Source organism: Sinocyclocheilus grahami, unplaced genomic scaffold (genome assembly GCF_001515645.1).
Source record: "Sinocyclocheilus grahami isolate Dianchi unplaced genomic scaffold, SAMN03320097.WGS_v1.1 scaffold169.1, whole genome shotgun sequence".
In the NCBI taxonomy this organism is placed as follows: domain Eukaryota; kingdom Metazoa; phylum Chordata; class Actinopteri; order Cypriniformes; family Cyprinidae; genus Sinocyclocheilus; species Sinocyclocheilus grahami.
Window position 1 is genome coordinate 986,966 of NW_015505348.1, and position 13,714 is coordinate 1,000,679.

The 13,714-nt window shown below is 33.7% G+C and overlaps 1 protein-coding gene across 4 annotated transcripts in view; it reads right to left on the bottom strand.

The window, feature by feature from the left end:
- Positions 1-13,714, bottom strand: part of LOC107593333 (calmodulin-regulated spectrin-associated protein 2) — a 66,652-nt gene that overhangs the window by 11,836 nt on the left and 41,102 nt on the right. For 3 of the 4 annotated variants that reach the window (XM_016283016.1, XM_016283015.1, XM_016283018.1), the window contains exons 3-7: positions 11,012-11,173; positions 10,023-10,106; positions 6,317-6,349; positions 5,879-6,020; positions 3,380-3,519 (exon numbers count right to left, since the gene is read on the bottom strand). In XM_016283016.1, the coding sequence (XP_016138502.1) occupies positions 3,380-3,519; positions 5,879-6,020; positions 6,317-6,349; positions 10,023-10,106; positions 11,012-11,173 (561 nt within the window). The remainder of the gene's footprint in view (positions 1-3,379; positions 3,520-5,878; positions 6,021-6,316; positions 6,350-10,022; positions 10,107-11,011; positions 11,174-13,714) is intronic. The other variant, XM_016283017.1, reaches the window with a different exon arrangement.

Sequence of the window (13,714 nt, forward strand, 5' to 3'; positions counted from 1 at the left end):
TTAGACCTACCTGAAAAACTAAAAAGCAATTTATTTAATTCAAAGGCCTGTCGTTATTTTTTATTTGTGCTATCATTATTCATTTCTTTATTTGTTCTTATTTTATTACTGACTGCTTACTTGTCATTTTTTATTCAATTCAAAGTTTGAAATCAAGCTATCTTGTGCTACTGCACCAACTGTAAAATAGAAAAAACACTGAGTGAGCAAAAATGTGTGAGATAGCTAGTTATAATGGTAATTAAATAATGTTTACACATGTATAAAAGCCTACATTAAAATCGGTCATATAAATTGGTCTCTTCATTAGAAATTAGCCTACTGATTGCCACCATTGATGGACAAAATTTTTAAATAATATTAAAAATATCTGTATGACATTATATTCTGCAGTTCTTCCCGGTTGTACCGAATATCTATACTTTTCAAATTATCATATCGATGTTAGAAATTCAAATATTGTGACAAAATTTATTTTGTAGGGTGCCACAAGTTTGTTAAAATTTCCAAAGGGTGCCGCGACTAAAAAACGGTTGGGAAACACTGGCCTAGAGTAGCTCTAGACTCTCAAAGCCGCATCTAATGCATATAACCAAATGATTAAAGCATTTATTCATATAATCCAAGGCATCAATTGTTAACATTTGCAACAGCCTTTAAGAATATAATAACATTAATATCACATACTTTCACTCCATGGTGAAATTTGTACACAACCTCACTAATTTTATGGAATATCATGAAACCCAATCTACCACTGCTACTGGCAATAACTAAAGGAATAAATAAAGGGTTCCACTGGCAACATTTGTATTGAGTGGTTGAGAGAGCCGGAGCAGGCGCGTGTTTGTACCCAGATGGTGTTTGGCACATGCGTCCTCTCCCCCATCTGCCCGTCTACGTACTTATTCACACAAAAGGCGTAAATGTATAATTAGATGGCTTATCTGTAGTTTCAGGGAATAAAATGTTGCTTTTAATTAAGGATATCAATTTAAAGTGTTAATTTAGTATATATAATTATTTTTAAAATAATGTTAAAAAAATTAATCATGCTTCCTCACCCGTATGCAAATTCCTTAATAACAGCATGCCAACTGAATCTTCAAACATTGTTTTCAAAATATGCAGCTTATTACTGGTGAATCTTGGAGAATCAAAAATTAATTGAGAAACGACCCAGACAAATTAGCAAATTGCAGAAAAACAAATATATAGCCTAGAATATATATAGAAAATATACATTTTAAATGTAAAATTTTTAATATTTTCTCAAAATTCTATAAATATACATCAAACTTCTATTCATTTGTTTATCTATTTAATTTTTTACTTGGATTTTTTGAACTTTTTACTATACTGTTGAGAGCAGCCCGGAATTAAAGATGACGGAAATGAGATCAGGTTGCCAGTGGTGGAAGGAGTACTGAAAAAATATACTCAAGTAAAAGTACCATTACCTTCCAAAAAAATGTAGTGTGAGTAGAGTAAAAGTACTTGTCCAAAAAACTACTTGAGTAAGAGTAAAAGAGTAGCTGATTTAAAAGTACTCATGAGTATTGAGTAGTGAGTACTGAGCTGTGGATTCTACCCCCTCATAATAAACGCTGTACACCGCAATTGATACATTTTAAAAACGTTGTACATTCTGTAATTCACATGATCTTATTTGTCATAAAGAATGAAGAGTATCTATCATCCAGCAGTTTTCATTTTGACTGCCAACTCTTTAAAATACATCAAAACAGCACGAAAACAGTATTCAGTTGAAGAAAAGATGAAAGTTATTCTCAGTACAATCATCCCCATTTAAACCATAAAGTTTGAAAAAATAGATTTAAAATCATTTGTAAGGCCACTGAGACAGCATATGCTGTTTTTGCACATCAAATATTAATGTTTAGAACAGTGCAAATACAAACACCATTGAAGCAGCTGGGATTAGATTAGCTCTGACAGAAACTGGGTCAAGGTTACAGCTCAGTAACCTGCTCTCAATTCCACTCATATTTCTGAGTTTCAGCTCTGAAGTCTGGCACTGTTTCAGACTCTGCTCATGTCCTCATGTTCAGTGCTTATAAAACCCAACATGCTGTGAGATTTTGCTACCATTTGTGGAATAAGAGATTAAACAAAAATCAGGTGGAACTGATTAGATTAGCTCTGACAGAAACTGGGTCAAGGTTACAGCTCAGTAACCTGCTCTCAATTCCACTCATATTTCTGAGTTTCAGCTCTGAAGTCTGGCACTGTTTCAGACTCTGCTCATGTCCTCTAACCAGAGGCTGTTCAGTGCTTATAAAACCCAACACGCTGTGAGATTTTGCTACCATTTGTGGAATAAGAGATTAAACAAAAATCAGGTGGAACATTGATTCCAGTAGCATTGCTCTCGGTTTAGAGTTTCTAAGGTGATTTTAAACAACATCATTGTGGTTTAATAAGCGTGGCCAGGTTTCCAAATCTTTACCACAAAATGCCAAGCTACATCTTCACATTCACAGCCACTGAAACCAACCGTTCTATTTCATGTTGATGGAACAGAAATGTCTGTTGTGTTGCATCAACATCCCAAGAAGAACCAAAGGATTCTCGGTCAACACGACTGAAAATCTTGGCAGCAGATGTTCTTTCTCTCCAGTCCAGAGAGCAGTGAGATCAAAGACATGAAGACATAATATTCAGAATTTTAAAAAACAACTGGTCTTCACTTCCATCTGATCCCAAGAAAGTCCATAGAGTGGTTTATAACTGTCGAAGTAGTCTGAAGATAAAGATCTCCAGTTTGACGGTATCTAGCTCGCAAAACAAAATTTTTCCATTTCTTAATAACATTTTGATATCTTAAGAAGAAGAAAATCTCACAAAAGGAGGTATTTCACAGAGAAAAGCACAGAATAAAAGCAAAAAAATAGGTCTAGGCTTAAAAAACTCTCAGGCTCTTGAGATCTTTCCATAATGGCTTATCTAATAAACCATGATTCCTATATTTAAATATCTTCTAGGCACATTTAATGTGATTTTATTGCTGTTTTAGTCAACTGCACCGGTCTTTAGAGAATCTGCTTCCATTGGGAGGCTGGTTTAAGCACCACCAACGTTTGAAGGCAAGCCTCATGCTTTTGGCTTTTTAACAGGAATAAAGCCAACTCCCACAGGCAGTGCTTGCACTATTGCGAGAAAAGGGCTCCAAATAACAGCATCCCACCAAATCGCATATGTTGTGGCCTATAAAAATTTGACAAACCTTGACCTACAGTTATAAACGCATCAACCGATGAAACAAAGGCAATGAACTTGGAGAACTCTAATGGCATTGAGCTCTAAAACGCTTCCAACTGAAACCAAATCTAGGCAGAAGTTGTATCTGAAGGCTTACTTTGATGGACGAATGAGCGTAGAGCATGTCCTCCAGATTGAAGTGGCAGCAGTGGTTCAAGTGTTCCTTGCAGAAGTCCTGGATGAGCTGCAGGTTGTACAGACTGTCTGCCAGCGACATGGTCTCCTTCAGGCAAATGTCTGCAAATCAAAGACGATTCAAAGTGCTACACTAATCAGGCGCAACTCACTGACAGATCATCCGGCATATTTGGTAGATTTGACAAGGACTCAACCAATCACAGAGAAGCCATTAATCATGGAGTCTAAATGACAGTCACGTGATTGACTTTTGCCTTTGGAGATAAATGTAGTTGCATCCATCATTTGATTTCACAGCTCGGTGGAGAATCAGCTCTAGTCCTCTTCATCACTGTGATGGGATTAACAGTGAGTTCAGGATGATTAAAGTCACATAAACGTTTGAGATTTCTAATTGAGTAGCTGAAGACTATTGTATTCACTATTTTAAAGCAAAATGGCTGAAACGGATTTGTAGCACAAAAAGACAAATAATAACATTCAAAAATAATATTATATGTAAGTCGCAAGTTCGTTTCCCTCCAATGATCCAATCTCAAAGTTTCAGACGTTAAAGATATGAGGGAACCAAGAGGAGGAAGCTTATAGACTACTTCAAAAGGTTACTACTGAGCATTTTAGTGTTCATAGCAGAGAATTTTACAGTTTGTCAACTGATATTTTTTGTAGGCTTTGCATACGCATGTGCATCCCTTGAAAAGCCTGAAACCACAGAGCCTCTTACAGAACAAATCCCAATATTACTTCTGATTATATTTATATTTTTTCCACAATTTTTTTTCTATGTAGATTTGAATTTCTATGGTTTTATTGTGAAATGTTATGAAACAAAAACATTTGTCTGGTCTTTAACAACTTAAAATATTGCATAATATTTTTTTAAATATTGAGGGGAAATATAAATATAGTAATATTTTACTTGTATTACTACAATAAATTTTTTTATAATATAAAAATATCACACTACTATTGTAGATATTGCTTTTTATGATGAAATATTTTGAAAAAAATTCAATTGTATCTCGTAGAATATTTTTTAAATATAGTGAAAAAAGAAATAAAATAATATGAAACTTTTATTAGTACTGTAATTTTTAATAATATTAAATATTAAAATAATACACAATATTATTGTGGATATTGTTTTCTTTGATGAAAAAAAACATTTGTCTAATGTTTCTTGTATAATATTTTACAAACATTGTGGAAAAAATAGAAATATAGTCATATACTTATATTTATATATTTAATAATACAAAAACATAAAAGTAATAAACATTTGATGATATTGTTGTTTAATGAAATGTTATTAAAATGTGCTTATTGTATATTCTAAAAACAATTGTAAATATAGTGAAAAAATTGAAATATAGTAATATTAAACTTTTATTAGTAGTTTTAATTAGTAATTTTTTATAATATAAAATATTAAAATAATGCACAATATTATTGTGGATATTGTTTGATGAAAACCATTTGTGAAATACTGTGGGGGAAAAAAAGAAATATCAAGATAATAATATCACACTTGTATTAATATTAATACTAATACAAAGTATTATTAAATAATTTAATAATACAAAAATATAAAGTAAAAAAAAAGTAAACATTATGTTTGATTATTTTGTTTTTAAATTAAATGTTATAAAATGTGCTTATTGTATATTCCAAAATATTTTTTACAAATATTGTGGAAAAATACAAATATAATATACTTATATTAATACTATATTTTTTTATTTTATAATTTAAAAATATTAAACTAATACATAACATCACCGTGTATGTGTTTTTTTAGTGCTGTCAAATGATTAATCGCGATTAATCGCATCCAAAATAAAAGTTTTTGTTTACATAATATATATGTGTGTGTACTGTGTATATGTATTATGTATATATAAATACAAACACATGCATGTATATATTTAAGAAAAATAAGTTACGTTTATATATTAAATATATTTATATTATAAATTATATGAATATAAATATATACATGTAAATACATGTAAATGATTTAAAAATATTTACATGCATGTGTTTGTATTTATATATACATAATACATATACACAGTACACACACATATATATTATGTAAACAAAAACTTTTATTTTGGATGCGATTAATCGCGATTAAACATTTGACAGCACTAGTTTTTTTAAAGAAATGTTAGGAAAAAACATTCATCTATTGTATATTTATTACATTCGTTTATTGTACATTTTCAAAATGCTGTGAAAAAATATCTCCATGAGTATATCATCCACTGTCATGATATTAAAATAACCCTGGATTTTTGCATATCACATGCATTTCTACTGCTGATCTGTGTACAATAACAGCATGTGTAAGTAAATACGGTTGGTTTTGATTCAACAGCTCCCACACGCTAGTCACTCTGATCGTTGCGTATTATTTTGTGCTCAGTAATGTTGAGGGTTTGGCAGGTTTCTGTACCTCCCAGGTGGAAGATGGCGGGACAGTAAAAGTGCAGCAGGGCGGCGAGGGCACAGCCATCTGTGCTGTCCTTCAGGAGGTTGTCCACCGGAGGGATCCATGGCACCATCTTGGGCAGAACCTGCTCCTTCCTATAACGCGCCTGGAGCAAACAGACATAAACAAATGACTCAGTAGAGCAAAACACATCTGATAATAACATACAGAGAGCTCATGATGGACCAGTGTATGGAAAAGCACTGAAAATAAGACATGCAATGGGAACTTTAACGGATGGTGACATAAAATCTATTTTTCACTCAGCCTAATATAAATATTTCTCTGTCAACAGTTTATTGCATGGTTAATGAAGCTGAGGACGATGTGAAAGGGTCGTCATGGAAACAGAAACATGATGGAGCCACGAGATGGAAGAAGGCGTTTCTCAATCACACTTACAGGAACCAGCTTCGTATACCACTTGGTTGGAGACTTCAGTCAGTCAAAGAATGAATGTGAGAGAGAGGGAAAGAGCAGTTACGTCAGCGAGCTGAGACTATTTAATGCAATCAGCTGTTTACGTCCATATCAGATTAAGTGTGACGATATCATCTTTACTAGAAACTAGATTACTAGAAAACAAACAGTGAAACTCTTGCCCCCGGTTTCACAGACAAGGCTTAAGCCTAGTCCCAGACTAAAATGTAAGTCTGAGCTGTTTCAACTGAAAGAAACTTGCACTGATTGATCTTAAAATAAGTCAATGCCTTTGTTTTTTTTCCTAAGGCACGCTTATAAAAATTACTTAAATGTCCTAATTAAACTATGGCCTAATGCTGGCTTAGTCTAAGCCCTGCCAATGAAACCTGGGGCCTGTTTCATAAAACAAGTTTACCAAATAAACCAGGTTTAAGTTTGGTTCAAAATAAGTCAGACTACCTGAAATAAGCCCGGCTTATTTGGTAAACTTGTTTTAAGAAACAGGCCCCAGGCCTTGAAGCAGGTTTAGTACTTTTTAGAACAAATAATTTCGTTAACCTCTATTGGTCAATATTGGATTTTATTTTACTTATTTATTTTGTGCAGTTAATTTCACCTATTTTTACATTTAGATTACCGTTAGAACATTGAAATGCCTTTCATCATCCACAATTAATTTCATTTGACTATTTATTGTTTTATTTTTAATTTATTTAAACAAAATACTTTCGAATTTTAACTGAGACTGAATCACTGAGAAAGAAATAGAAACCAAGCCACCAAAAAAGTGCTTGCTTGTCGCTGTCAGGCTGGTTCCTGCCATGTTCTTAGTTTTTACAGTTTTAAGCTTCTCTCAACTTTTAAGGCTTAAATGACTGTAATCAAAGAGGAGTCGCATCAAAAGCAAGCCAAAATAACTGTAGGGGTCCAAACTGAAGAAGAGAAAAACTGATGCTCTCTGATCTAAGAGACATTAAACCCTGTGAATCACAATATGAATGCATTTTTACCAGAATGCCCTAAGAAGACTGCAAAGTTACAGGATTAGTCTTTTGCCAGTGGATTAAGTCTAGAAACAAGTGTGAGCTTGAGACCTGTAAAATTAAAATGTGAAATATATAAATAATATATATATATTAATTAATTAATTAATTAATTGATTGATTGTTTGTAATAACTTTTATACATATTATAATTTACACATGCACAAACACACAAATATATATATATCCCTTAAAATACTTTTATACTTTTATAAAATGATATAAATTAATAATCAATTCATATTATACCTCCACCCAAATGATATAAATATAATAAATAACTTAATATAATAATAATAATAATTCATATACTTTTTGTATTAACTTATATAACTTATATATATATTATTTATAATTCACACACAGTATCCATATCTGTATTCATCTGGTGTGTTTATGTGTCAGTCTGGGCGCTTCATGTCATGCTGGCTGTTTCAGGATGTTTATAGTGTTGTGTAAGCGCCTGACATTCCTCGTCAGCACTGATTATGTCCGCAGCGTCTCTCAAACACAGCCGGCAGTCCGCAGCACCTCTGAGAACTGACTGCTCTCATTAGCGTCAGATGCCCAGCCCAGCCACGACCTCAGGACAGGGCGGGCCAACTCTGACAGACGGCCCACACACTTCTGTGTGATGACTCTGCACATTACACACCCTCACCAGACTCACATTATCACATTAACAATGGGATTCTGGGAGGAAAAACAAAAACAAAATCCTACAAAAGTAGCACTGGGAACTTGGCAGAGGCTTGCGGTCTCTAGGGGTTTAAACAAGGACACAGCATACATAAGCGTACCGCACTACTTTCCCTCCGAGAGAAGGTAAAACAAGGTGAGACTGACGTCACCTGTCATCTGTGCCAAATACGCTGTCACACTGGGGCAGGAAGATGGAATGTGAAGCGTTAAAACATGAATCAGCAAACATTTTGCTCTTACAGCTGCCTGGCAGAAAGTCCACATCAGGATACTGCCGCAAGACTGTGATTCAGCAAAGTCAGAAATACCCTCAACGCAGCAACATGTTATAAAACACGACAATAAGGCTGATGATATCCGTCACGTCCTGTGAATTCGGGTCAACTCAGCAAACATGTATACAGGGGAATCTGAGGCACCTTTTATGTAGAATCTAAATAGACTAACAAATCTAGGGGGTTTAAAACGTCTATTGAGTAATTTGATTCACTGAATAATGTTAGTTGTTCTGGAGATATGTTTACAAAATATATATATATTTACAATATATATTTAACAATTTAAATATTTTAATATAGGATTTTAAAACGTTGAAATTTGATTAATTTGCACAAATCTGTCTTTTTAAATGGTCCATTTTCACGAATCGGATCAAAACACTGATTCAACTGATTCATTACATCACTCAAAAATGTCTGAAGTGCTGACATGACATGTTTTTGTAATAATAAAAAAATTATATTGTTATATTGGTCCATATAAATATAAAGTGGTCCATACAAATGTAATAAACTAATTTTAAATAATGTTAATTGTTGATATTAATGGCCCATGTTAATATTATTTAACCTTAAAAATGAGTAAAACAGATTTTGAGAGATTTTTGAACTTCTATGTTAAAAAAAGATTAAAAGCTAATAATGAATTAAATCATACAACTGTAAAATTAAAATAAATAAATCATTTAAAAATAAAAACACTAATACCGCACTTAAAAAGATGAAATATTTTATTTGAACTTAAAATCTTTAAAACCTTAAAGTAAATATTTTAGGTTACAAGCAGTGAACTAACAAAAGTTTAGGGATTTCTATTCTATTAAATAGGGTCGATCGCTATTGTGTTTTTCAGGGCCGATGCCGATACGATTATTACAGATCAAGTAAACCGATAACCAATGTTTTGAACTGATATATATGTCTGGTGAAAAAATAAAAATGAATGCCAAAATTAAGAATAACAAGGAGCCTGACATAAACTTTCTCTAAATGCTTTTAAATTATTTTATTGGCAAATAGTTTTTTTAAAAGGACCAATACCGATAACCATAAAAATGTTTAATAATCGGCCAGGCAGATAATCGGTTGACCCCTAATTATAAATTAATTTTAAACAAAAAATATTAATATTATTTATCCATGTCAATGTAGCAAAAAACATCCAGGATTTTTTCTACATTTTATTTTGAGCATTAAACAAGATAAATAGTGAATATCGTTAAAAGGCTGAAAATATTGATTTATTAATACTGTTTAGCTCTTATTGTTGTATATTAATGACAACAACAAATCTTTAGGCAATGAGTATTCACAAATCTGCATTATTGTTGTGTTCAAGATTGTGAATCAACACTGTATTTATGTAATTCAGGCTTGTATTGCACAGCATTCAAGTGTATCAGAATACACGAGTTTTAGAATAATCTATACAAGTATTTGAGTTTTAAGGCATGAAGAATAGAAAATTAGAAAATTGGCAGTTGGAGGGCAGAATGTTCTCATGATTTCTGCAGAACGTCTGCAGATTTCAGAGACGTACAAGCGCTCATTATGACAAAAATCCATCTTTATCTCTGACACTTTCTGTATTTTCCTCCTACAGATGAAAGTGGCTTCTGAATCATCGCTGCTTTAGAGCAAGAACAGGAAGTGCACACTTACCTTTGGATTCTCAACAGGCTCTGCATTCTGCGCCTCCATCCTCCTTTGCTCCTGCATTATGATTTCTTTCAAGTATTCGTTCACCTTGAAAAGGAGTAAAACAGAGAGGAGTTTTTACATACTTAAAAAAAATTACTGCCATTTTTTTCACTACAAACAAGTGTATTATTATATTATATTATATTATTATGGGTTCCCAAACTGTGTCACAGCTACAGTGAGATAAACGCACGAAGAAGATAAAGACAAATGCAAATAGTCTTTAATATCCTCCTTTGCTCCTGCATTATGATTTCTTTCAAGTATTCGTTCACCTTGAAAAGGAGTAAAACAGAGAGGAGTTTTTACATACTTAAAAAAAATCACTGCCATTTTTTTCACTACAAACAAGTGTATTATTATATTATATTATATTATTATGGGTTCCCAAACTGTGTCACAGCTACGGTGAGATAAACGCACGAAGAAGATAAAGACAAATGCAAATAGTCTTTAATAAATCCACACAAGGGTAAATCCAGGACAGAACAGGCAGGAGACACACGTAGGGACGTAGCTTTGCACCGCAGACTTACCGGTATTTAAATATTGAAATACAGATCCGATGGGTTATCCAGATCGAGAAGTCAGCTGATGTTGCCAAGTGTAAACGATATCGTTAGAATATCGGCAGAAAGTCCAAAAAAAAAAAAAAAAAACCCTGAAATTTCTCTGCAGTCCCTCGTGGCCTGTTTAGCATGTGTGTGTGCATGTGCGGTACTGTCTTGATTTAGGCTGCCTGTACAGCTGGCCTGCAAGGGAATGTAAACACAAGTCCTGGGACGTCCCTTCACTGACACTCAAAGAAGCCCTCAGAGAATTAAAGCCATATTATAGTGCAACAAACCTCTGTCTATGTTAAAAGATAGTAAAAGATGATGATCGGGCACAGTAAATGTATTTGCATTGCATTATGGGTAAGTTTAAGATTCATAAAAGCACAAAAATACCTTATTCATCCAGCTAGTGACCGCATCCTCTGTGTCATAGGGCACGTCTCCGTCTGGGTAATCGGTGGAGTATTGCTGCATGCAGGCCATCACCTTCTCCACAGTCACCGTCTCTACTGTGTACGCCATCATCAGCGTGTCAATCATGGCCAGGTGGGTGCTCTGTGAACGACAAAACAATAAAAACACCGTTAAATTGCTGACACAGGCCCACTCTCCTTAATATACATACTGACAATTGTCACTCTCAGTTGACAGTTACTCATTCCTCTCTAGAAGTTGTTGCCTTGGAAACGGCAGCATCGCTCCCCCGTTGCTCGACCCAATTAGAAAATAATCTTTCCTGAGATAGGACAGTCGCTCCTTCTGGGGGCCCGTCCTCTCGGCCTTAACATTATAAATATACTGTATCACATGTGATGAGCAAAACTGACAGGTGGGACCTCTCCTAAAAACCACTCATTAAAAAAAAAAAAAAAAAAAAAAAATTTTTACAGTTTTGAGTACTCGTAACGATTCCTTACAGTAGTTACAGTAGTTCACCAAAAAAATTAAAATTTGCTGAAAATGCTGAACCCTCAGGTCATCCAAGAGTTTGTTTTTTCATCGGAACAGATTTGGAGAAATGTAGCATTTCATCATCTGCTCACCAGTGGATCCTTTGCAGTGAATGGGTGCCGTCAGAATGAGAGTCCAAACAGCTGATAAAAACATGACACTAATCCACAAGCAATCCACATGGCTCCATTCAATTAACTATAATGTTTTGTGAAGTGAAAAGCTGGATGTTTGTAAGAAAACAAATCCATCATTAAGATGTTTTAACTTTAAAACTTCGCTTCTGGCCATAATACATAATAACGCTTCCTCCAGTGACAAAGTCCATCCTCAGTTGTCCTCTTACATCAAAATCCACTGATGTATTTGTTTAGAACTGATTTTGGACCATTTTCTCTTATAAACAGTGTTTGATGAACGGTGTGTGCATAATTCTCTCCTGATTCAGATGACATGATGTTTTCACTGGAGAAAGCAAGAAAGCAATAGGTTGAAAAGATCTTAATGTTGGATTTGTTACTACAAACATGCAGCTTTTCACTTCACAAGATATTAATTTATTAATTGGAGTGGTGTGGATTACTTGTGGATTATTGTGGTGTTTTTATCAGCTGTTTGGACTCTCATTCTGACGGCACCCATTCACTGCAGAGCATCCATTGCTGAGACAGTGATACAATGCTACATTTCTCCAAATCTATTCTGATGATAAAATAGAATGGATGGTCAAACGGTGAGTACAGTTTCTGCAAACTGATTGAACTATTTTGAATGTAATAATAAACAAATATAATGAAAAATTATAAATGTGGCAGGCCACATAATATTCATTGAAATTGGCATATCCAGGAACAATGCTTGTATTGACAAAGAACTGAGTGTAACCTACACAACACAACACCTTCAGGATAACACACGTCACCAATAATGCAATAAATGCACAAAATACCATAAAGTGTAACATAAAACTCTCTTTTGGTTGACAAAAAATCTAAGCATACTTATTTAAATGTGTTTTTTTTTCACCATAAATTGTAAGGTGGATTGTATCTAGCATGTGATGGTCTTAATGTTCTTGATAAATGAAATGCTTACGACTTTTTAAAGGCCTCTCAGGTACTTCCCAGAAGGGAGCGGCCTGACTGAAAGTGTCAGACTGTTCATCTTTCAGTCACAGTGAAACTCAATAAGAGAGTGACTCATGTAGTACATTTATACAATTGTAAAATGATTAGGTCATGAACTTAGCATGTGATTGAGATTATGTGAAAGGATTGTAGTTATATTAAGTATGCTCACTTTAAATTTTTTTTTTCACCTTTATTTCCAGACTCAAGGTCCATTAACAAGAAACACATTACACATTAAAAAAGACAGTTATACCAATACTTCCTCATAGAGGACTGATATCGCACTTCAGTAAGCCTAGGATTTGACAACAACATTATAATATGTGACCCTGGACCACAAAACTAGTCATAAGGGTCAATTTTTTTAAATTGAGATGTGTGCATCATCTGAAAACTGAATAAATAAACTTTCCATTGATGTATGGTTTGTTAGGATAGGACAATATTTGGCCGAGATACAACTATTTGAAAATCTGGAATCTGAGGGTGCAAAAAAAATCTAAATATTGAGAAAATCGCCTTTAAAGTTGTCCAAATGAAGTACTTAGCATGCATATTACTAAACAAAAAGTAAGTTTTTATATATTTACGGTAGGACATTTACAAAATATGTTCATGGAACATGATCTTTACTTAATATTCTAATGATTTTTGGCATAAAAGAAAAATGAATAATTTTGACCCATACAATGTTTTATTGGCTATTGCTAAAAATATACCCAAGCGACTTAAGACTTAAGAAGTTTTGTGGTCTAGGGCCACATATTATTATGTGAATCGTCCAGCTGACAAATAAATGTATACATCAAATTTCTCATTAAAGCAGGGAGTGATTGTACTCTTGCTTTACAGAATAAATCACTTGCACTGCTCCATCTTGTTTTTTTCAGCAGGATCCTCATACAGTCATTGTACGCAACCTGAAGCTTACATATGCTCTCTTTCTTAAACTTAACCCACAAAGGAGCAGTATAAAAAGAAGGACAATATGCTCTAAAAAGGGTTATCTTTACCT